At 43.5% G+C, this 25,880-nt stretch overlaps 1 protein-coding gene and 2 pseudogenes across 2 annotated transcripts in view; all 3 read left to right on the top strand.

Moving 5' to 3' along the window:
- FAS (Fas cell surface death receptor) overlaps window positions 1–2,303 on the top strand; it is a 33,005-nt gene extending 30,702 nt beyond the window's left edge. For both annotated transcript variants that reach the window (XM_053923412.2, XM_045197799.3), the window contains exon 9: window positions 594–2,303. In XM_053923412.2, coding sequence (XP_053779387.1) covers window positions 594–931 — 338 coding nt within the window. In that variant the 3' untranslated portion in view covers window positions 932–2,303. The remainder of the gene's footprint in view (window positions 1–593) is intronic.
- On the top strand, window positions 1,358–19,283 carry LOC112307359 (AP-1 complex subunit beta-1 pseudogene; annotated as a pseudogene).
- Window positions 19,284–23,467: 4,184 nt separating this feature from the next.
- Window positions 23,468–24,661, top strand: LOC112307360 (AP-1 complex-associated regulatory protein pseudogene; annotated as a pseudogene).
- The last annotated feature ends 1,219 nt before the right edge of the window (window positions 24,662–25,880 follow it).

Below are 25,880 nucleotides of genomic sequence, written 5' to 3'. Positions count from 1 at the left end.
GGCAGTTTGTTTAAATTTATAACTCATATTCCTAGTTGAAGGTAAATCAGGTAGCAATAAGACACTAAATGCTGAGGTGTAGGAAAATTTTCTTTTGCAAACATTTAGGTGTATTATAGAACTCCTTCTCAAATTGACTTAGAGGTTCATTTGAATTGTATAGACTCAGTTACTGTTGGTGTATTCCAGCTCTGTAACATTTATGGTTCTACTCAGTCCCCTTTTTTGAGCTGTGGTTCAGAGATAAGATGATCATAACCTCTTTGTCTGCCTCTCAGGTTTGTAAGTCATTGAACATCAGATCCATAGGGGATGTTAGAAGTGATCTTTTCCCACCTTTTCATGGGTGAGAAAAGAAGACACAGAGATACTATGTTTCTTGCTCAGGTCATACAGCAAATTCCTGGGGATGTAGGAGGAGTTGAGGTTAGAAGGCAACGTTGTTTCCGCTTTTGTGTTTCCCTATCAGCTCTTTCGATCTGTAGGATAATCTGGATTCCTAAGTACTATGAGAGGAGAAATAAACAAGGTTTTCAGTCATGGTAATTTCATTTAAGAGAACAAATTTTCAGAGGCTATTCTCTTTCTTTCAGACGTTAACTTGAGTGACTATATTATCATTATTGCTGAAAAAATGACAATAAATCAAGTGAAAGAGTTTGTTCGGAAGAATGGTATCAACGAAGCCAAAATTGATGAAATCAAAAATAACAACCTCCAAGACACAGCTGAACAGAAGGTCCAGCTGCTCCGTAATTGGTATCAACTTCATGGGAAGAAAGATGCATATTCCACTTTGATTAAAGGTCTCCAGAAAGCTAATCTTCATGCTCTTGTAGAGGAAATTCAAGGCATAGTCCAAAAGGACAATACTGATAAACATGAAAATGCTAACTCCAACAAGGAAAACGAAAGCCAAAGCTTGGTCTAAAGTGAAAAACAACTAACTTCTATTGATTGTTCTGAGAATAACAATCAACAGAAAGAAAAATTAGCATTCAAATACATTTTTGATAGGTAGAGGCTACAAATATCGCTTGACTTTTTACTGGGTATATTTTTTTCTTCACTTATTGGACGTGTACAGCTAACATATTTACGGGTCTAGAGGACCTCATGTTTCTGTCTTCAGGGATGTTTCAAATCTAGACAGACATGGTGAAGAATAAATGCAGGGACATGTTAAGTACACAAATGGAAGTGTTTGCAAAGACAAAAGACTGGGATCACGGTCTAGTATCTAATGTATATTCTGTAGATATGGATACAGTTACTGTCCACGAAAACCAAGACCCGTCTACAGGCTGATCCCATCCATGAATCAACAGAAGCGATGACCTGTTGATGCAATGCCGCAATGGCCAGAGAGACGACTTTGCCTGTGAATTACCTCCCCAGCGCCGGGGTGATGCTGGAGATGTACTGTATGTGTAGGCTTTGTTCGCGACTCTGATCATAGTCAGGCAGCACTGGTGTGTACCTCTGAGTGCGGAATTTCAGTCAGGTTCTACTTCAGAGATTTTTTTCAGAGATGATTGGCATTTCACTGTGAACTATTTTAATTTTGCATTCACATGGAAAATGCGGACTCAATGATCATGCTTGACATTTTATATTTGTATGCCATACATTTATAGTTGTAAAACAATTTTGTATTTGTAAAATTTGTATATTTTACTGGCATACAAATATAATAGACTTCTTCCTCAAGTGCCAAAACATTTCGATCAGGGATGTGTTCCGAGAGCGTTACCACCTCCCCATTTTTTCCCTGGATGTACATCTTGAAAGCCTCTACCTCTCAAACCTGGAAGCATTATCTGTGAAACACGGAGAGCCACTGAAATCTATTCCTGCTGTTAGAAGCTTCTAGCCTGGGTTGGAGAGACTCACTGCTCTCCCAGAGGTAGTTTTTTTTTGGCATGTCACGAGCCCATGTTCTACCACCAAAGCTGGTGAAGTAGGTTCTTATTTTGCCCTGCCCCCCCCAAAATGATCAATAACTCCTCACATTTCTCTTGCTACAAATGCAGCTCATGCATCGGGCTTTAGGGCTTGTTTTTGTTATGTCCAGCAGTTTTTTAGACACATAAGCCCCTCTCCACTTTTCAAGAATTCACAAAATGTGTGTTAATTTTCATAAATACTGTTTATATTTATATAGATGTAAATTGAAGGGAGTTATAAACTGGGACTGACACTTACAACTACCTAAAGAGTTTCCATTGATGGAAGATTTTTCCTCCTTATGCTTGGAAATGTAAAATAGATGTAAAAATATTTAATTAAAATTACATTTTTGATATTTCTGGTTATTCTTTTTTGTTGTTAGGGCCTTTTGTTTGGTTTTTGTTTGTTTGTTTGCATTTTCTCTAACTACAGCTAAATATAACCTATTTATGAGTCTTCAATGCTTTCTTTGGTCTCAGGAGGCATTTCCCTTTGAAACTCCTCTTAGTAGTTAAATTACCTTCATAGGCCATTACTGCCAAGAAAACTACTCCCGAACAACACATTGTTATTTATTTTGTGAGGATTTATTATAGCAGGATTATAGGTCAGGCACTGGACATGTGGATAAGAAAGTAAATATTTCAAAAGAAATACATTCATAGGAAAGCTAAACAAGATTTTTGAAATATTCTTTCCTGCAATCTTTCCATTGTGGCTGCTTGGTGGCCACTGGACTCTCTCTCTTTTTAAACACTTAATTTTAATAATATATTTGATTAACCCACTACTCCCAAAGTATTATCATTTATTTTCACAGGTAATCAATATAAAACTATTAATGAGATGGTTTACGTTCTTTTTCTCATACTAAAGCCTTCCAGATCTGGTTGTGTTTCATTTATACTGAAAAGCACATTTCAGTTTGCACTGGACACCTTTCAAAGGTTCGGTAGCCGCGTGTGGCCAGTGGCTGCCGCGCGTTGGAAGCTTCAGGTCTGCGTCTTTGTCAGGAAAGGGGCAGCAGCCTTGACTCTGTGCTGGCTGGCTTAGCCCTGCCGTGAAAGCCCCGCATTTCTGGGTCTGTTCAGTGACGTCCCTTCGCTCTGGTTGGTTGGACAGCCAGCGCCTCTCACCCCTACATTAGCTTTGGGAATTGTTGTGCCTGGTGGTTCTCCTCCTGGCTCCTGGCCTCTTACCTCTGCACGTGCGCACAGTATCCAGCCGACGGCCCCGGAGACCCTCTGTACGGATTTCTGGAGCTCTTTTGCTGCACAGCTTCCTTCAGTACTTCTGCTCTGAAAGGTCTGTCAGCCTCTGTTTCCTCGGTTTGAACCTCTGCTCCTCCCTCAACAAGCTGACAATGCTCTGCTGAGGGGCCCCTCTTGTGCCAGGTCTGGAAAGTGCCTGTGGGCAGAAAGTCTGGGTGATCATACAGTTGCCTCCTCAGTTTCTCTTCCCTGAAGGGGTACAGTCTGTGCTCCCCATGGCCCCGTTTTCTGGGGCACTGCCAATTCTTCACGGCCAGAAGCGGAAGTCCTGCTTTGCAGGGTGAAGTCGAGTTAGAGAACATGCTGTACCCACGCTGAGAGTTTCAATCAGGAATTTGGGGTTCCTTTGGGAGGAGGATGGAAGTTGAGAAGGTCTTGGGACTTGGTGGTGTGGCTCGTTCCCTCATGGCTTCACCTGAGCAGGCAGGTTCCCACGTCAGCACATCCCCTTGTCTGAAGTTCCTAACTGGTCCTCCGTTCTTCACCTCGCCCTCCAACCCATACTCCAGACCGCAGCCACCCATGATCTTTCCAAGTGGCAAACTCCACTGTGTTGCTTCCCTGCTGAACATCCTCTGTGGTTTCTCATTGCTCTCAGAGCAGAGTCCGTGCTTGATTAAGGAGGGCCCGTGAGCCCTGGGGGGCGTGTACCTTTCTAGCATCCTCTCTCAGCACTTTCCCCTCTCCCAGTCTGAAGCCATGGAAAACTATTCAACGCTGCTGTCCTGTTCTTCCTCGTCCCTGAGTTTTTCCTTTCTTGCTCCTTCTCCCATTTGACCTTGTTACTTCCAATTTATTCCTCAGGGCTCAGCTTTCAGTGCCGTTTCCCATGGAACATCACCCTGGTGTCAAAACCACACACCCCTGATGCGCTCACGTATCACGCTGTCTTGTATATAGCTCTTTGGCTGTCCCTTGCGAGGCCACGAGCCACCTGAGGGTAGAAATCATGATTAGCACAGAGTAGGTGCTCATGCAATCAGCGTGTCTTGAGGGAATCAGTCAATGAAGGAATACATGTGTGTACTAGTGTGTGTGGTGGTTTGTGACTGGGTAGGAAAGCTAGTGGTGAGTGGCTGACCACTCACTGCGTGGGGAGCCTCATCGTTTTCCTAAAAAATGATGATGTCATTAAATTTATCACATGTATCCAAGGCCTTTTGAGATGCTTCCCTTCACTCTCCGTCATTCCGGCCCTATTTCCCACTGCTTCCTTGATGCCCCGCCCTCCTCCTTTCTCACACCATTATCCTCAGTCCAAATCCTGTCCTGGACTAGGTGCACTCTGTGCTTCCCCTGCCAAAAAACCATGTAGCCAAGTCCCACCACATTCCACTGGGTCCCCCAAGAAGCCACCGCCAACTCACTGAAAGCCTCGAGTCTCTTCTGAAGTCATCGGTGACTGTCTTCAGGACCTCCCCTGGCATTTCAGCAAGTTCTCTCACTATTTGACTTGTCGCGCGCGCGTGTGTGTGTGTGTGTGTGTGTGTTCCCCTTATATACACAAAGGTCCTTCAAGGCAGGAAAGGAGCAATAAAGAAGCGGTTACAAGGGCTGGCTCTGAAAACAGTACATTTGGAGGTCTGCCATTATGAGATTTGAGACTTCCCCACCTTGGGCATATCACTTAACCTCCCTAGGTCTCAGTTTCCTCACTTCTGGGAGAGGGATAGATATTAATAGTTGCCATGCAGTGCTGCTCTGAGGTTAAAGGAGCGACCTACCTACACCTGGGGTAGTGCTGAATATAGCTTTCCTGCAATTACGCTAATCTGCAGCACTCCTCAGGCACACGAGTGATACCAGCAGGTCATCCATGAAGTTGGATGCTTGAGGAGAACACACAAAGAGCTGGAGCTGTCTGGAGATTTATCACCTGCTTTAGCTGCAGTACAATGCAGGGAAATGGCCACCAGAGGGCAGTCAAAGACTGACGAATGAAATGGTAACAAGGAAAAGGTTAAGACTCCTCATTTCACGCTTTCCTTTCACTCTCTTCTCGGTGATGCTGTGGCAACTGGAGCAAAAGTGTTTGCACAGTAGTCAATGCTGCTCAACCAGATAATGAAGAAGTTATGAGAAAGGAAGGGCCATCAGTGCAAGAAACGTTCTAGCTACTGGAACGACGGTAGCCAGAAAGTATTTCTTTTCCCGTGTGGCGTCCTTCTGCCACCAGCCACACACCCGCTATCTGAAGTGTGCGGCCCAGACTAGCGACTGCAAGAATTTAGAGTTGTCTCCTAACTCTGGCACCCAAAGCTGTCTCTTCAGTGGGCTCCCCGCCAAGCACACCTCATTTGAAAATCTCCCCAACGATTCTAACAAACGGCCCAGCCACCAGACCTAATTAATGATTGCCTTCTCCTCTGCACCTTTCCTTGGACAACTTTTGACATGGAATTTCTTCTCCCCATCTGCAAAGGTCAAATGCCATCCCCTTTTCCAGGTTAAGCTGAAGGCCACCTCTCTTATGAAGCCTTCTCTAGTATCTCAGGCCAAAGGCACCTTGGTAACTGTAGCATTTGTGGAGCTGGGGTCCCACCTGGGTACTAGGGCTCATATGCCTGCTTCACTTTTTGTGGTGTGTGTTACAGATGATTGTGCAAAGTACCTACCTAGGTCAGTGCCTGGTTCACCCAAACATGGAATCTGCTACCGTATTATAATTATCACTCTCATTGCCATTAATAACATGTGAACTTTATCACCCTAAAAGCAGGAGGGTAGGAGTTACGTCTGACTCATCTTGCATGTGTAAGCATTCACGAAAAGTTTGCTGCACAAATAACCACAGAAATCAGTGACCCAGTCAATTCCTAGCTCATTCCCGAAACAACATTAGGAGCAAAGGACTCCTTGTGTTTTTGTGATTCTAATTCTGAAGCATAACCCAGCAAATACATTCATTGTCTTACCTCCCTAATTATGAAGCCAATACATAGTCATTTAGAAAACTCAGGCAATACAGAAATGTTTAAAGAACAAAGTACAAATTCACCCAGTCTCACAGAGTAGAGGTAACCGCTCTCATGAATTTCACACACTCACACACACTCACATACACACACGGGTAAATAAAAGTGATCGCACCATGTATGAGTATAATCTGCTTTTTACTCAACAATGGGTCATGGATGCTTTTCTGTGTACAGATAATTTCTTTTTAATATTCCTTTATAATAAAATATCATTTTAGGATGCATAGTATTCTACCATTTGAGGTATCATGCTCTATTAAAATATAAATGGTACATAGGAATGTGAAGACATTTAACCACCATGGCCATTAACACTTTAGTTCTTACTGGACTTGTTTAACCCTAAACTGAAGACTTGCTGGGGAAGTGCAAGAAGGCAATGCCTCCGAACTCGGGCACTGCTAGGGCAGCCGGCCTAGGTAAGTACGGGGCCTCTGGGTGGTTGAGGAACGGGGCAGCCCTGGACAAGGTCTGAAGGAGAACAGGTTGGTGCTGAAAATGCACTTTTCTAAGTAGACATATTCCGGCCAGCCCTGATGGATGTTTCAGGCCTCGTTCACTCCCAACCCCCAATACAACAAGACTTAGCCAAGTTCAAAGCTGCCAGAAGGACATTTTTTACAATGCTGGCCAGAAGAACACGTTATGCAATGCTGGCCAACCAGCTAATGAGGAAGTGACAACGAGGAGGGAAATAAAAGGTGGTTAGAGAGGGAGGAACTAACTTGTTTGAGTGCTTACTATCAGCCATGCTGTTTGCTTATGTGAAACAACATTTGACCATGTTCCACATCTATTCATGACAAAATTTTCATGAAAGTAGGAATAGAAGAGAACTTCCTTCACCGGGCGAAAATGCCCGGGAAAAACCTATGACTAACATAATAGTTAGTGGGGAAGGATTAAATGTGTGTTATCTGGTGACTCCTTCAATGGCTCTGTTATCCCCAGTTTGTAGATGAAGGAAATTGGGGTTTATAAGATCAATAAAGTCACCCAAAGTCACACAAGCAGTAAGAGCCAGAGTACTCAAAAATGATCAGGGTGCTCTCAAGCAGAACTGTAATCTTTCAAGGTCTTGGTAGGACTCTAAAATTGTGTCTATCCTTCCCCGCTTCCTGAAGTTTGGATTTAGATAAATAGGGTTTAAGCAGCAACTTTGAGATACTTGCACCAAATAATCTCACAAAGATAGTTTGGGAGATGTGATTTGAGGGGAGCTAGGCTGAGACTGGGATTACCCTCACACCTATCTCTGTTCATTTATTTGTCCGTTCATTCATTCATTCATTCACTCACTCATTCATTCATTCAACAAATGCTTATCGCACACCTACTCTGCGCCAAGCACTGTGCTAGGCTCTGGCCTATCAGCACAGTTTCCTCCTGGAGCCTCCAGTCTAGAAGCAGACATCACAGGACAGTGACACACACAAATGCTAAATCACAGCGTTGACAGATGTCATTAGGTAAAAGACGGTAGACGGGTGGCAGGATCGGAGGATTTGACCCTGCCACCAGGTCAGGCAAATGACTGATGCTCTGAAATCTAAAGGAAGGAATAGCGTGCCGAAGGCTCCCATGGCAGGAGTGAGCAAGAGTGGGGAGAGAGAAGGAGGAGCAGTGTTGTGGAGCAAGGGAACCGAGAAAGGCCCGGAGCCCTGGGAGGGTGGGCAGGGGTTGCCAAGTGTGGTTCTACTGTGCAGCACCTTGCGAAGTTTGCCCTTTGAGGCAGGGGAAGCACACGTGAAGATTTCTGAAACTGTGGACTGAGCAGCAAATGACAATTTGCACAGATGCCTCCGATAGTTTAAGTAGACTTTTGGTTATCTGGGAGGCTGATTGTTTCATGGCTACCTGACCAGATACCACTGGCTTTGGGGGGGTTTCCAGATGGTTCTGTGGTCTGTATGCTGCACCTGCCTCATGACATCCGCTGTGATGGTTTCCATGTGAGCTCGCAGAGGTCTGGGTGGTGGGGCTGAAGGGAGGAGATAGGTGGGGGGTGGGACTCCACTCCCCAACACTGAGATCACACCTTGGTTCTGTCAGGAAGATTTTGTAACCATGACAAAAAATCTTTTAAAATTAAAAAAGACTAAGGATCTAGATATCTAGAATATATTGGCTCCAGAAAGTATTTCACCAGGGTTATTGTATGGCACTAATCTTGTGGTCCCTGACCTCGATGAATAAATTAACTTCAGCTAGGAAAAAAATCTCAGCTGCAAAACCAAAGGCCAAAGGCTAAAGGACCAGTCCGGTGCAACAGTGGAGAGTGAGGATGGCTCAACGCAAATCCATCAATGAAAGAGGCACCAAGGTGAAGCCAAAGGAAATCACCCCGAACAATAACAGGGCTAGACTTTGCTCTCAGGTGGCCACAAGATGGCAGTGTTTCTCCTTGTACTAGCTTGGCCTTGCTTGTGTGAACAGTTATCCCCATGGAAATATATCCCTGCCAAATACATCCATATTTTGATTCATTTTAAAAAGGTTTTATTTACTCATTTTTAGAGAGGGGGGAAAGGCAGGAGAAAGAGAGAAAATGAAACACTGATGTGAGAGAGAAGCATCAATCAGTTGCTTCTTGTACGTGCCCCAACCCACGACCAAACCTGTAACCCAGGCATGTGCCCTGACCAGGAATGGAACCAGGAGCCTTTTGCCTTGCCAGACGACACCTAACCAGTTGAGCCACACTGGTCAGGGTTTGATTCTTTTTTTCTTCTAGCAAAAGAGCAACAAAATATGGGGTAGGTCAAGGGCTGCATTTGGAATCACACAAATCCTGGTTCAAATTCTAACTCTGTTACAATGTTGAACTGTTTGACCTTGGATTTCACATCTCTGAGTTTTTGTTTCCCATCTACACAATGAAGACACGTCGCACCTGCCCCTTGTTATAATAGTGAGGCACAAAAAGAACACCTCCGCAAATGTAATAAATCATAATACACGATGACACTGTCCTTTAACCATTAATGTGTGAGAGCCAACTGTGTACATTTTTTAAATGCATGTTCCCAGGTCCTGTTCCTTAAGATGCTTCAGTAATTCCAGCACTGTGCCTTGGAATCCACATGTGACCAAGCACCCTTAATAATTGTGATGCTGAAGGCCCTTGGACCATGATTTAAGAAACTGAGCTCTGCAAATACATTTTAGTGGAAGGAGAGAGTGAAGGCGCAGAAGCTACTCTTAGTTTCCCTTATAATGGAATTTATTCTCTTCTTTTCTGAATAAAACTTCTACTACTATTGTAAATTGTGCTTCTATGAACATTGGGGTGCATAGATTCTTTTGGATTGGTGTTTCAGGGTTCTTAGGGTATAATCCCAGCAGCGGAATTGCTGGGTCAAAGGGCAGTTCCATTTTTAGTTTTCTGAGGAAATTCCATGCTGTTTTCCACAGTGGCCTCACCAGTCTGCATTCCCACCAACAGCAGCACAATTTACAATAGCCAAGTATTGGAAGCAACCTAAGTACCCATCAGCAAATGAGTGGATCCAAAAACTATGGTGTATTTACACAATGGAATTCTACGAAGCAGAGAGAAAGAAGGAGCTTATACCCTTTGCAATGGCATGGATGGAACTGGAGAGCATTATGCTAAGTGAAATAAGCCAGACAGTGAGGGACAAATACCATATGATCTCACCTTTAACTGGAACATAATAGATAGAAGAAAAAAGGAAACAAAATATAACCAGAGACATTGAAGTTAAGAACAATCTAACAATGGTCAGGGGGGAGTGGAGAGGGGACAGTGAGGAGAGGGGATTACAGGAACTACTATAAAGGACAGGGACAAAATCAAGGAGGAGGGTGGAGGTGGGGGAGGGAGGGGGGTTCAGCTGGGGTGGGGTGGAGGGATGGGGAGAAAAGGCATACAACTGTAATTGAATAACAATAAAAAATTAAAATTATTTAAAAAACCAAAGCACATGTGTTGAAATTAACAAAGAAACTCATATTGGCTTACTATTATAACTAAAGTCCAGAATATATTCAGGTTTAACCAGTTTTTATTTTTCCAATAAAGTTTTTTTTTTCCTAGTCCAGGACTCAAAAAAAAAAAAACAACCTTCTACTACATCTCCACTACTCCCGAGTGCCCGAGGAGGAAGGAAATCTGTGCTCTGGCCATTCTGTCACATTCACAGCAAGTCTGCGGAGAGGGGCGGCAGTCAGACGAGCAGAGCGTTTGGAGACGTTGCGCCTCATCTGTGCGTGTTTGGGAATAGGACTTGGCAGGCTCCACAGAATTGTCCTGGCTTTGTCTTTGTACCCTGCACGGCTAACGTTTGCTACAAAATAAGTGACCCAGTGCCTTCTGGCAATGGCCGAACCCTGGGCCTCACCCTGCTGCGAACAGGCTCCTGTGTAGGGTTAGCCCTCAGGATCTCCCCACCACTAGGGCTAGCTCAGACCACCAGGATTATTTTGACCACTACTGGCAGGACTTTTACAGTTTCTAAGCAAAGATTCAGCCTCCGCACCCCTCAGAGGACGCTGCCCCCACGGGCTGTTTCCCCAGCAGAGAAGGCTTGTTTCAGCGGGTAACTGGAGCAGCAGAGATACGCGGTGTGGCCCCTGGGCTCGTGCCAGGGAGGGTGTGCCAGCTTGGAGGTCGGAACCTCAGCACCTGGACGCGAAGGTCTGCTCTCCCCTTAGGTAACAGCAGACGGGGCGGTGAGCGGAGTTTTCAGAAACGGCTGTAGAAATTTGCTTCACTTACACTGTGTTCAAACTTCGTAATTATAAAGGAAGGTGTTCACGTGGAATTGGAGGATTATTAGTCTTTCAGCAAATATTTACTGGACAGCTGCTGTTTTTGAGCCAGGCACTACTCTAGGCTTTTTACTGAAATGTTAATAAAATATCCAACCCCCCCCCCCTTATGAACCTGAGAGTCTAGCAGCAGGAAACAGACAATAAACAATAAATGGACTTGATTGCACTCTGGAGGGTCTACAAAGACCACTTGTTGAATGAGCTGAAACCTGAGCCAGTAAAGGAAGGGGTTTCTATGCCCGGCAGGGCCCAGTCCTTCCTGTGCAGAGAGCATGCTGCCTGCGGGCACTCTCTCCCCTCCTCCGCTCACAGCTTTGCCAGTGATGGACTATGCATCACACCTTACTCAGCCTTTCACTGAGAATAAACCTTCTTAAGAACTTGAAATTTGGAAAGTCCCTTTCTCCCCTGCCCCCTTTTTGGTTAGAATGAAGATGAAATTTACATACCATAAAATAACCATTCTAAAGTGCACAATTCAGTGGTGTTTGGTATACTTACAAGTTGCACAATCACCACCTCCAGTTCCAAAACATTTTCATCACTCCGCAAGCCCTGAAATCCATCAGAGGTCACTCCTCACTCTGCTCCTCCTCCAGCCCCTGGAAACCACCAACCTACTGTCTGTCTCTGTGGGTTTAACTCTTTTAGATATTTCATATAAATGGAAACCACATGTAATATGTGGTGTTATGTGTCTGGCTTCTTTCATAAAAGTGCATTTCTTAGCACTAATAAAAATATTCAAGTGAAGCTGCAGATTTTAATTATTGCAGAAAATAAAATACTATCAAAGTCTTCTCTGATTTCTTCGGCTTCTGTAGGTGATACGAGGAAAGAAAATCATATGATGCTTGCTGCACTTCTATTTCCTAGGGCTAGTTTGCTTTGGATAAAGATCCAGAATAAGATGACAATAGTTACAGTTTCAATAGATTGTCTCAGAGCCTTACCTCAATTTCTGCTTTTCCTAGTCAATATGAGCCCAGTGTTTGAATTAGAGGAGTTTACAGAGGCGGTTTTCTGCAGGCAGTGGTTCTGGGGGTTCTCAGATGTGGAGAGGTTTGAAGTGGTCTTACTTTTTCATTTCCAGAGTATTATCATTGGTCCATGCAAGAACCCTCTTTAATTTGATTTTCATCGATGCACTTTACTCCCAGACTTTGAGATAGGTATTATTACCCCCCATTTTAAAGATGATGAAACTGAGGCTCCAAAAAGATTAAGCTTTGTACAAATTCATACATCTTTCCACTGACAGCTCAGACTGAGTTTTTATACTCTTGAGAGATTCCTAAAATAGGGAGCAGTGACATTTGCAGGCACCCTTAATAACGCCACCCTTAGATGCCCAGTGAACTCTCACTGAAAGCCTGTATGGGTCTGCCACGACATCTGGAGGTAGACTGAGGGGGTGCCGGCCCCTACGTGGAGAAAGATCTGAGTTGGCACCAGATAAGGTGACCAGCCCAGGCTCAAGTCAGCCAGGTACCCTCCATGCCTCATACTGATCTTCATATAGTGTCTCTGTGTGTATGTGTGTGAGTTCTCTATTCTGTTTCAGGTTTACAAAATGTAACGGTTCCTAACGAGAGCTATCGTGGCATTCTTTGTTTCCACCTGATTCTTTCGTGATTGCATTTGACAAAATGATTGACATACCAGCTAATTGGCTTTGGTATCACACAAACATATACACGCACAGACCATGGAAATTATATTTTGTTACCTCAAGAAAGATGTTTGAATATTTATCCGACTATATTTCTGTACTCAGTTAAATGCTGGGGATAGAGCAATGAGTAAGATAGACGGTGTCCTTGCCTTGCTGAGTTTATCTCATGGTGGAAATACATAGCAGAAAACATCTATAGTAATGAACTAAATAATTTCATTTCTGATAAGGGGTATCAAGAAACAGTGCAGAGTTCTGGCCAAGATGGAGGCATAGGTAGAAACCCTTGGCTTCCTCGCACAACCAAAAGGGGGAAAACAACCGATCTAAAATCAATAAATAACCAGAAGTGCCAGAAAGTCAAACTGCATGGAACTCTGACAACCATGGAATTAAAGAAACAGCCAAACAGAACAACCAGACTGGTGAAACAGCAGACCAGGCAGGTGGGGCTAGCTGTGGCCAGGCAGCAGAGCTGTGCGGGAGGGGCTGACTTAAGGGGAAACTGAGACTGAGAGCTGACTGTGGACTACCGCGGTTGCCAAGGTAGGAGAAACTCCCAGTCTCACCTGAGAGTTCATGGAAAAGTGGGGCTAGAGACGAGCAGGTGAGCTGAATTGTTCCCTCTCTGGCCCCTCTCCCACAGTCAGCACAGAATCGCAGCAAGCGGAGTGAATTCCAAAGGCCCTGCCCCCTTACAACCTATCAGGTGCTCCAAGACAAAGAAAGAGGCCCAAATGAAAGAACAGAGCAAAACCTCAGCAAGAGAGCTAAACAATGAGGAAATAGCCAACCTATCTTGTGGAGAGTTCAAAGTCCTGGTAATAAAAATGCTCACAGAACTGATTGCGCTTGGTCAGAAAATGAAAGAACAAATGAAGGATACCCAAAGTGAAATAAAGCAAAATATTCAGGGAATCAACAGGGACAGGAAGGAAATCAGGACTCAAAGCAATGATTTGGAACAAAAGGAAGAAATAAGCATCCAACCAGAGAAGAATGAAGAAACAAGAATCCAGAAAAATGAAGAGAGGCTGAGGAATCTCTGGGACAACCTGAAATGTTCCACTATCTGAATAATAGGGGTGCCAGAAGGAGAAGAACAAGAGCAAGAAATTGAAAACTTATTTGAACAAATAATGAAGGAGAACTTCCCCAATCTGGCAAAGGAAATAGACCTTCAGGAAGGCCAGGAAGCTCAGAGAGTCCCAAAGAAGTTGGACCCAAAGAGGAACACACCAAGGCACATCATAATTACATTACCCAAGATTAAAGATAAGGAGAGAATCCTAAAAGCAGCAAGAGAAAAGGAGACACTTACCTATAAGAGTTCCCATAAGACTGTCAGCTGATTTCTCAAAAGAAACCTTACAGGCAAGAAGGGACTGGAAAGAAGTATTCCAAGTCATGAAAGCCAAGGACCTATATCCAAGATTACTCTATCTAGCAAAGCTATCATTTAGAATGGAAGGGCAGATAAAGTGCTTCCCAGATAAGGTCAAGTTAAAGGAGTTCATCATCACCAAGCCATTATTATATGAAATGTTAAAGGGACTTATCTAAGAAAAGGAAGATCAAAAATATGAACAGTAAAGTGACAACAAACTCACAACCAGCAGCAAATGAACCTAAAAAAATAAAAGAAAGTAAAACAATAAAAACAAAAACTAATCAAACAACTAGAACAGGAACAGAATCAGAGAAATGGACATCATATGGAAGGTTTTCAGTGGAGAGCAGAAGGGGAGGAATGGGGCAGAAAGGTACAGGGAAGAAGAAGCATAATTGGTAGGCATTAAACAGACAGGGAGAGGTCAAAAACGGTACAGGAAACAGAAAACTCAAAGAACTTATATGTACAACCCATGGACTTGAACAAAGTGGGAAGAATGCTGGAGGGTTGAGAGGTACAGGGCGGAGGGCGGATAAAGTGGGAAAATTGGGAAAATTGTAATAGCATAATCAATAAAATATAATTTAAAAAATTTACAAAGAAAATAAAAAGAAGAAGCACAGGTGAAATGAACTGATATAACAAGGAAATCTATTCCAGAGTGAGAAGGGGGAAAAGATCAGGGGAGACGACATCAAACTGTATCCATCTATGTCTAAATGTATCTCTGTATAGATGTGGACAGATACTCATGAAAACTTAAACATGATTATCTCCAGATGGTGGACATTGGAATTATGTGGGAATTTCATATATATGTGTATATACAAAAAGTTATATATACATGCATATATATATAAAATCTCCATTAAAGTTATTTTTATTTTATTTATTTACTTTTAGAGAGGGGGGAGGGAAGGAGAGAAACATCAATGTGCCAGAGAAACACCAATCTATTTCCTCTCCCACGCCCCCGACCGGGGACCTGGCCCGAAACCCAGGCACCTGCCCTGACTGGGAATTGAACTGATGACCTTACTCTTTGAGGTAGGATGCCCATTCCACTGAGCCACACCAGTCAGGGCTAAAGTTATTTTTAAAAGGAATTTCCTATGCAGATAAGGTACATACACACTTTTTGAAAGTTAGATTTGAACAAAACCAAGTCAAAGCTATACTTGGGTTGAACCTTGCTGATTTTGTATCTTTGACGTTGTAGCTTTGACTTGATAAAGAGTAACTTCATATTCACCGAGGGACTCAGGAAATCTCAGATATTTCATTTTCCCAAGGAACAGGTTGCAAAATACTCATTACAAACTCAGAAGCAGACCGTGCCTGCTGGACCCTAATGGAAGCCATCACAGGAGGTGAGTTTTCCTGTAACACTGGCAGTGAGCCTCCTTTTTGAAGTACCCTCTCTGAGGTCAGGGCCCCCCTGCAGTGGAAGAGGCTGGGCAGAGCTTCTGCTACTTGGGAGCTTGCTGGCTAGTAGCAAAGAGAGGGCCAGCCCAGAAACACGCACTCTGCTGCATGTGGGCTGTATCCTCTCATTCCTGTGCGTAACCCAGGAAGTCAGGGAACTCTGACAGGTTCGTCAACCTCTGCAGCACTGAGTGCACACGAATCACTTGGCAGGGTTAGGTGTCAGTGTGGAGGACTGATCTCATGCCCAGAGATGCCACGCACAATGCGGACATCGGAATTCCTAACCTCTTTCTCCAGGAATAAATTCCAGTGACAAGCCCTTGGGAAACAGTGACCTAGAGGACCTGTAAATAGTCTTCAAGGAGCCTTGAATCCTCTAAAATCATATATTAAATTGAGCTTGCATGTAAATTTGTTCAGGACACAGTCTATTCTGTTTAGCAGCTTCTCTGAACTCAGAGGTAAAAACTCACCTCCTTGGACAGTAAATGTTGCTGTGCACTTCCCGAGTGTCAGGCCCTCACCTGGGCCCTTACGTGCCTTGTCGTTCTGACAAGACCCTATGGGCTAAGTCTTTTACAAATGATGACTCTGAAGCTCAGAGAAATTAAATAGTCCCTCCTCTCCTTCAACACCCCCATGCAATTCACCCATTTAAAGGGCACAGTACAGTGTATCTTCACAGAATTGTGCAGCCATCACCGTAAACCAGATTCACAGCGTTGTCATCACTGTGTCCATCGGCAGTGAGGCCTCATTTCCTACTTTCTGTCTCTGAGCTCTGCCCCTCGTGAATCTACAGAGTTGTGCAGTGTGTTGCTTTTGTGGCTGGCCCCTTTCATTTAGCACGCTCTCAAGGCTCCTTCATGTTCCACCACGGACCTGTACTTCAGGAGACATGCAGGAAACTGTTTCACCACCCCCTGGGCGGGCTCTCCGGCTGCTGCTCCTGCCCCCGCCCTCGCCTCCGGGGCACATTAAAGAGCCAATCCCCTGACGGACTCCAAGTACTTCACAACCAACAAAAAGGGAGAAATCTTTGAATTGAAGGCTGCACTCAACAATGCAGAGAAAGAAGAGAGAGAGGAGACTGTGAAGAAAGTGATCGCTGCTGTGACTGTGGGAGGATGTTGGCTCTCTCTCTCCTGAAGCAGTGAATTACATGCAGACTGACATGCTGGAACTGAAGAAACTTGTGTATCTCCGCCTGATTAACTATGCCAAGAGTCAGCCAGACATGGCCATCCTGGCTGTCAACAGCTTTGTGAAGGACTGTGAAGATCCCAGTCCTCTGATTCCGGCCTTGGCAGTCAGAACCATGGGTGTATCTGGGTGGGATAGATTACAGAGTGTCTCTGTGGGCCCCTGCGCAGTAAAGTGAAGCATGAAGATGCCTAGTCTGGAACACAGCAGCCGTCTGGGTGGCAAAACTCCATGATATTGAAGCCCAGATGGTGGAAGACCAGGGGTTTCTGGGTTCTCTGAGGGATCTCATTGCAGATTCAGATCCAATGGTGGCGGCTAATGCTGTAGCAGTGTTACTGGAAATCAGGGAATCTCACCCAAACAGCAGCTTACTCCATCTGAACCCACAGAACATTGACAAGCTGCTGACAGCCCGAATGGGTGCACTGAATGGGGCCAGATTTTCATCCCGGACTGTCCGTCCAATTATAATCCTAAAGATCATTGAGAGGCTCAGAGCATCCGTGAGCGGGTGACTCCCCAGCTGTGTCATGCCAGCTCAGCAGTGGTGCTTTCAGCAGTAAAGGCCTTAATGAAATTTCTACAGTTGTCACCCAAGGACTCTGACCTCTACAACATGCTTTTGAATAAGCTGGCCCTCCACTTGTCACTTTGCCATCTGGGGAGCCACAGATGCCGTATGTCACCCTGAGGAACATCAACCTAATTATTCAGAAAAGGCCTGAAATCTTAATGCAGGAAATAAGTCGTCTTTGTGACGTATAATGATCTCATCTGTGTGAAACTGGAGAAGTTGGGCATCACAACCCCTTGAGCATCCCAAGCCAACATTGCTCAGGTTCTGGCTGGACTGAAGGATGTGCCGCAGAGGTGGGCGTTGACTTTGTTCACAAAGCTGAGTGGACCTTTGGACGGTGTGCCATGAGGCGGAGCAATCTGCACAACGATCTGTAAGTACACTGCTGGGTCTCATCCGGACCAGAGTGAATTATGTGGTCCAGAGGCAACTGTTGTCACCAGGGACATCTTCCATAACTACCCCGATAACTAAGAAAGTATTGCTACTCTGTGTGAGAACTTAGACTCACTAGAGGAGACAGATGCTCGAGCAGCTATGGTTTGGATTGTGGGGGAAGATGCTGAATGAACTGACAGTGCAGATGAGTACGAGAGAGCTTCCTGGAGGGTTTTCAGGATGAAAGCACCCAGGTGCAGCTCACTCTGCTTACTTCCATAGTGAAGCTGTTCCTCAAGAAACCATCAGAAACTCAGGAGCTGGTACAGCAGATCTTGTGTTTGGCAACACAGGATTCTGACAATCCCGACCTTTGAGATAGGGGTTATATTTATCGGCAGCTTCTCTCAAGGGACCCTGTCACAACCAAAGATGTAGTCTTGTCTGAGAAGCCACTGATCTCTGAGGAGACAGATCTTATTGAGCCAGCTCTGCTGGACGAGTTAATCTGCCACATTTGTTCTTTGGCCTCTGTGTACGGAAGTCATGGGATCCATCGCAAACACTTGCCATTCCATCATGGGAGCTCTGATCTGGTGTCAGCCCTGGTGGCACCACCAATGCCATCCACCTCGAGTAGCCTCAGGTTATTCCCTCTCAAGGTGACTTTTAAACCTTGACCTTGGCACCCGGTCAATGTGCCACAGATATCCTCCATGTAGGTGAGAGCAGTGGATCTCTTGGGAGGAGGACTAGATAGTCTGCTCAGAAGTGACCTTGGTGGGAACATTGGAGGAAGTCTGGCAGTGGGACAATCCTTCACCCCATCATCAGTGCCTGCAACCTTTGCTCCTTCCCCTTCTCCTGCTGTGGTCAGCAGTGGTCTGAATGATCTATCTGAGCTCTCTATAGGCGTAGGCATGGCACATGGTGAGTATGTGGCTCCTAAGGCTATCTGGCTGCCTACAGTGAAAGTTAAAGGTTAAAGGTTTGGGGATTTCTGGAAAGTTGACTCATCATCAGGGGCACATCTATATGGAAATGAACTTCACCAGCAAAGCTCTGCAGCTCATGACAGACTTTGCAATCCAGTTTAACAAGAACAGCTTTGGCATCACCTCTGGCCATTCATACACTACTGATGCCAAACCAGAACGTTGATGTCTCCTTGCTTCTCAACACCTTGGGCCCAGTCATGAAGATGGAAACTCTGAATAATCTGCAGGTGGCTGCGAAAAACCATATGGATGTCTTTTACTTCAGCTGCCTCATCCCACTCAATGTGCTTTTTATAGAAGATGGCGAAATGGAGTGGCGGGTCTTCCCTGCAATGTGGAAGGGTATTCCCGATGAAAATGAACTTCATTTCCAGATTAAGGAATGTCATTTAAATGCTGACACTGTTTCCAGCAAGTTGCAAAACAACAACATTTATACTATTGCCAAGAGAAATGTGGAAGGGCAGGACATGCTGTACCAGTCCCTAAAGCTCACCAATGGCATTTGGATCTTGGCTGAGCTACGTATCCAGTCTGGAAACCCCAATTATATGCTGTCGCTGAAGTGTAGACCTCCTGAAGTCTCTCAGTACATCTGTTATGTCTGTGACAGCTTTTTGAAAAACAAATAGACTGGCCCGGTGCCCTCCAGCCACCCTGTGATTGGTGCAAGCCAAGAACTCTTACTGGAAGAAATTACATTGTCATATAGAATCTGAACCCAAATACGCTGGGGCCACCCACCAAGGTAGCGACTAGTGTAACTTGTGCTAAATTAGGGCACAACCTGTTGGATAGTTTTAGCTTCCTGTGATCGTTTGTTAACCACTGCTTCAGTCACTTCCCGCCTCTTGCCACCTGCCGCTGCTATCTGTCCTTATTGGTGGGCTTCTCCGTGCTGCGCCGGTGGCTGCCATTTTTGAGTGTAGTTTGATATTTTGTAATTGAGAGCTCATTTCAAAGGCAGAAAAAGACAAAAATATTAAAGCAAGGATAAGTGTCACTGAAACAAAATAAACTGTACTTCAGTCCTTTTTGTGAGTGGGTAATAGTCCATTCTATAAGTGTATCACATTTCATTTGTCAGTCGATGGACATTTGGGCCATTTGTACAGCTTGGTGTCTTGAATAACACTGATATGATTGTGTACTAGTCTTTGTGTGGACATGTGTTTCCATTTTTCTTGGGAATATACTGAGGAGTAAGCAAAATTGCCAGATCATATGACTCTATGTTTCACATTTTGATGGACAGTCAAATTTTTTGCCAAGTGACCTCATCATTTTACATTTCCAGCAGCAACGAGTGCAGGTTCCAATTTCTCCACATTCTCCCTAACACTTGTCTCATTTATTATAACCATCCTAAGTGGGTATGAAATAGTAGGTCACATGGTTTTGATTTGTAACTTCCTAATGACTAAAGATGCTAAATATCTTTTTATGTGCTTTTTGGCAATTTGTACATCTTCTTTGGAGAAATGTATATTCAAATCCAGTGCTCATATTTTAATTGACTTACTTGTCTTCTTATTGAACTGTGAGGGTTCTTTATGTATTCTGGATACAAGTCACTTACCAGATATAGGATTTTCAATATTTCTCCTATTTTGTGGGTTGTATTTTCATTTTCTTTTTCTTTTTAAAGTATTTTATTTATTTATTTTTAGACAGAGGGGAAGGGAGGGAAAAACAGAGGGAGAGAAACACCAATGTGTGGTTGCCTCTTGCACACCCCCTACTGGGGACCTGGCCACAACCCAGGCATGTGCCCTGACTGGGAATTGAACCGGCAACCCTTTTGTTCACAGGCCAGCACTCAATCCACTGAGCCACACCAGCCAGGGCTCTTTTCATTTTCTTAATGGTATTATTTGCAGCATTAAAGTTTTAAATTTTAATGTAGTTCACTTTATTTATTTCTTCTTGCCATGCTTTTGGTATTATAGCTAATAGCCTATTGTTTAACTCAAGGACACAGATATTTATTTTAAGTTTTCTTCTAAGAATTCATAGTTTTTAACTTAGTATTTAGCCCATGTTCTATTTTGAGTTAGTTTTTGTATATGGCATGAGATAAGAATTCGACTTAATTCGTTTGTATGTGGGTATCCAGTTGCCCCAGCACCATTTGTTGATGAGATTATTCTCCCCATTGCATTGCCTTAGCACCCTCATCAAACACCAATTGCTGGTAACTGTAAAAGTCCACATACGAACTCTTAACTCTGTCCCATCTGTCAGCATATCTGTATTTATGCCAGCACTACACTGTCTTCGTTACAGACTATTTTGAAATAGAAAAATGTAAGCCCTCTCTCTAGTTTTGTTCTTCCTTTTTAAAGATTACTTTGGCAATTTTGTGGTCTTTGCATTTCCATATAAATTTCTTTAGGATCAGCTTGTCCATTTCTGCCAAAAACAATTGCATGTAACTGTAAAGTACATTTTATTCTTTCTCTTCTTTCTTGTTACTAGACTCAAAATATATGTCACTGCAGACATTCATATTAGTCAAGATGCTGTGTTATTGAATAATGATTCCATATTCAATTCTTACCAAAGGAAAGCCTAATTATAGCCATCAAAATAGCTGCAATATTATGGTTATAAAGTTTTTGGAGCTTAAAAACTTACTAAGTGTTGTACTTCAAAGGCTTTTATACCGTTTCACTGACTGATTACTGAATAAGAATTAAGGTTACATGCTTGAGTCTAACATTTGGTATTAAAAAGTCAGCTGGTTTATTGTTAAAATTTTAATGATTTCCTTTTAAATGTTGAGATGGGGATTAGAGTTTGCTCTTAGTAAGTATCTTTTCACAAGTAATGTATTGTAGATGATAAAAATATTGCTTCCAATGAAAAATCAGGTTGTATATCATTGAGAGTCCCTTTTTTCTTTTAAACTAATTTTTTTCAGCATTCAAAAGTTGCCCAGAGTCCTGTGATTTTGAATAATCACACAGTAGAAAAACCGAGGAGAACGAATTACACTGATAACATTTTTTCCAGTAATGGGTGTCTTACTTGTCAGATTCATTCAGGCAATACTGCTTGAAAACAAACAACGAGGCGGGCACTGTGCCTATCTTCAGGGATGGAGTGGGAGCAAAGCAGACAGACTCTACTCTGTGACACTGGTCAAGTGGAGACTTTCCTCTAAGCTGCCAATTTAGTCCTGTGACCCGCACGTTCCTTCCAAATCTCTCTGCATTCCTAGCAGTGTGGCCTTGGCCAACCCATGTAACTTCTCTGAGTCTTACTTGCCTTGCGTGTACCATGCACATGGGATTGTGAAGATTAGATGATGTGATTCAACCACCTGCTGGGCAGCAGTGACATAGAAACAAAGAACAGATTAAGTATAGGGCACAGATCTTATGCACCCCTTTAAATTCCTTCAACTCCGTATATCTCTCAGGACCCCAACTACTCCACCTGTCAATATGGTACCCCAAACTCTGCTTAATCCTATCATTCTGCTGCCTAAGTCCACCCAGAGTATGTCATCTCTGCTTTGGCTGGCTACCTACACACTTGGAGTTTCTGGGTTTATTCACTCTTTCTGATTTTAGACAGAATACCATGTACCAGGGCTTTAGCTCTAACATCCCAAGAGGTCACTGAAGGGACTGGATGACACAGCCCAGGATTGTGGGGTGTTATTTCCTCGTGGGGGAAATTTGGCCATTGGGAAACATCAGTTGGGAGGAATCTGGACAGAGAAATCCTCTCTCCTTCCTCTTTTCTCAAGAATAGTTTCTCCTTACCATGCAAATGGAAAAACACCCAAGTAGATATGCCGGCTGAGCAGCCCTCTGTATCTTTTCACGACTTGTCATGAAGTAGTAGGTAGTCATTTCAGATGACTTCACGTTCTTCTTTGCCAGGAATTCTCAAACCCATTTCAGCAGAGTTCGTGCCTAAATTGTATTGCCATTACATCCTTTCTTTGTCAAAGGATATTTTTGTGTGTGTAGACATTGGGTAAGAAATTATTAAGACCTTTAAGACACTGAGCAATTAGTTGGTAAACTAATAAAGAAAACCCATGCCTCGAATATGTTTCTGGAGGCCTCTTTTGCATAAGATGAGGGTCTCTGGAAAGTAGGAAATGGTAACTCATGAAACATCCCAGCTGCTTGCTCCATCTCAGTGAGGAATCATTTAAGCTAGAAAACTCAGACATCCTCACCTTCTGTTTCTCCCTCATTTTCCAGATCCTATCTATCACCCATGCTGTCCCATGGAACTCATTAATATTTTTTATCCAGTACCTTGCTCTTTGTCCCATTATCAGCTTATTCAGACTCTACTTACTACTCTTCTAGACAAAATCCTCAGAACTATCCATCAGCCAGCATCCAGTCTCACCCTACTTGAATCCATTCTCCAAATGGCAACCAGATTACTCTTCCTAAAACTTATAAGGTAGATTATTTTGCTCCTCTGGTCACACATCCTCAATATCTTTTAAAGAAAGTCTTCATGTTAAAGTCGTTCTATGACCATCTGCCCCGCCTCTACCAGTAAAGTACTGTGAGTCCTCACTTAACACCCTGGATAGTTCCCTGGAAACCATGGGTAGTTCAGATAAGACCATGTCTCCCAAAACCACATTTACCACAGGCTAATTCACATAAACAAGAGTTAAGTTCCTACAGCATATTTCTGGTTACAAAAACATCAAACTTCCAAATAAACTCAAATAGGATTAGTATTAAACATCGAAATAAATGTGACCTCTACAGACATTTAAGAAAGATGACGAGCCAGCTGGACTGAAGGCTGAGGCGAATGCAGCACCCTGTCGATGGCCCGAGGATGCAGAGTCCACAGCCCAGTGCTCCTTGTCCTGCTGCGGAGACTGGGTGCTGGGAAAGTAGCTGCTGTCTTTGTTCCAGCCTCACCTGCCACACAGCCCACTGGGCTATCCAGTTGGGTCCTGGCGCCCATGGGTCCTGTTGCCTGTGGAGGTGGCTGCCCAGGGGCCTGGAGTGGGCTCAGGGGCAGTGCCAGGTGGCTGCCATGGGGAAGGACTGCTGGAAGGCTCCAAAGGAAAGTGGGGTGGCTGCAGTGGTGGAGGGTCCAACCATTGTAGAACACACTCAGGAGGCAAGCATTTTAACTAGAGAGTTTGAGAACCTGGTAGACAGGGATGAAGGGGAAGGCCCAGGAAGCAGTCACAGGACTCTTACTGAGGAAGAAATTATTAACCTAAGAGAGAGGCATTATGCTTCTATTACTGAAAAACAGAAACATCTTTTTTTCAGAGAGAGAAATACACTGACTTGTTGTTCCACTGATGGATGCATTCATTGGTTGCATCTTGTGTGTGCTCTGACCAGGGGTGGAACCCGCAATCTCAGCACATCTGGATAGTGTTCTAACCAACTGAGCTACCCGACCAGGGCCCAGGAAGATCTTGATATGAATATTTGAAAAGAATTGACCTACAAGAAGAGAAGTGAAGACTAAAAGAAGCTTTATAGGCTGTGCAGTATGAAGCAGGCAGGGTAGCCAAGCAGCAGAAGCTCTGGGAGGAAAGGCCAAGTCCTGTGCTTGGCCCACCCTCCAATGGTGCAGAATGTCAAAGCTCAGGACCCGAAGATGACTTTGAATCTTGTTTGATAAATATAAAGTCACAGTATGAAGTTTTTCTATGTAGCAGACTCTCACTGCAAACCACAGTTTTGACACCAAATACAGAAACAATCCTGATTGAATGACCAAAACTAAATCAGCTAGTGGAAATGAGGGCAGCACATCCTTAGATCTCGAGCGGGAAGGTGAAGAAGGATTGAATCGAATGCTTCCGATGAGAGAGAGTGTTCAGAGACAGAGGAAGACACTCTGCCAGGAAGTCATCCTGTGACAGCCCCTGCGGACTCCAAGGGGCTGGGGTGGGAGAGTGGTTTTGTGAGTGCTGACATGGGCCGTGACAGTTCCGAGGATTCCGAATACGGGATTTGTAAATCCTGTACTAGAACCATCTGCTCTGGCGTGAATCAGCCTGACGGCAATGAACAGAAGTGAGAGGGTAAAATCTGGTGACCCTGCTTAGCAGTTAAGACCGAAGGATGCTAAGAATCAACTAGAATGTAGAAGCTGTGGTGGGCCTTCTCCTAGGGAGGTAGAAACCATGTTGTAAGCGCTGTTAGAGAGGACAGCTGAACTGCTTCAGTATTCGGTGCAATTTCATCATCTGCCCCTGTTTCAAAGACAGTTTAATCGTTCTATCGTGTTATCAATTACATTTACTTTAACTCTTTTGTAGCATCCCTGTTCAGTCTTTGCAGATTTTCACTTTTTAGGTTTATTAGTTTTATGTAGTATGTTTGCATGAGCTCACTTCAGCAGCTAACTATGAAAATGTTAAGGCATTTTGCACCACTGCTCAGCAGATGTGAGAGCGCATGAGGACGGGCCGCCAGATGCAGATTTAGACAAGTGTTCCCTTTCCAACATTTTTTATTCCCACAATGGATTGAAACTTTATTATCTAATAGCAGTCACAATTAATTTTAGTAGATGACTCTAAATAAATGCTCCAGTATCATTTTCTTTCTACACTTATTGCATGTCTGAGTCTGATAATGTTGATTTTGTCTGAAACAGAGGATATGATACGATAAAATACACTTTCAGAGTTTGGACACTTAAAGTTGGTAATCAAAAGGAATATTGAAGAAAATAAGTATACTTAGGTTTTCCACTTCCTTTTACATACACTACAAGTGAATATTAACTTTAAGTTAATTTATATATTAAATTTCTACATGTCATTTTTTAAAATTTTATATTTCCAATTACTGGTCTTAGAAAGATATTACACAGAGCATATCCCCTACGCATGATTTAGTAAGAAAGGAAAATCTAAAAAGGTAACATGGGTATTGCAAAGTCAATAAAATATTTTCTGGTATGAAAAGATCTATTGATTTTTATTAAGCTTTCCTTTGCCTTGTAATATAAGGTATATTTATGGGATAGAACTAAGTTTATCTATATATGTATAAAACTACTTTTTGTGATGTACAATGAAACTTCTTAGTCTAAAGTTTAGTTATCAATTTAAAAGGCCAAGAATATAAGACACTCCCTAATTGCTTTTTGTTTTTGCTGAAGATTGATGTGATTTCAGTAAGCAAACTCTTTTGAGTTTTTCATTAGTGTTTTTCTTTTTCTTGCAAAAATGACAGTGCACATTCTCAAAAATACAGGCA

The sequence above is a fragment of the Desmodus rotundus genome, chromosome 4 (genome assembly GCF_022682495.2).
Source record: "Desmodus rotundus isolate HL8 chromosome 4, HLdesRot8A.1, whole genome shotgun sequence".
Classification (NCBI taxonomy): Eukaryota; Metazoa; Chordata; class Mammalia; order Chiroptera; family Phyllostomidae; genus Desmodus; species Desmodus rotundus.
Note: the sequence above shows the minus strand (reverse complement) of the source record. Positions and strands in the feature narration are given on the sequence as shown.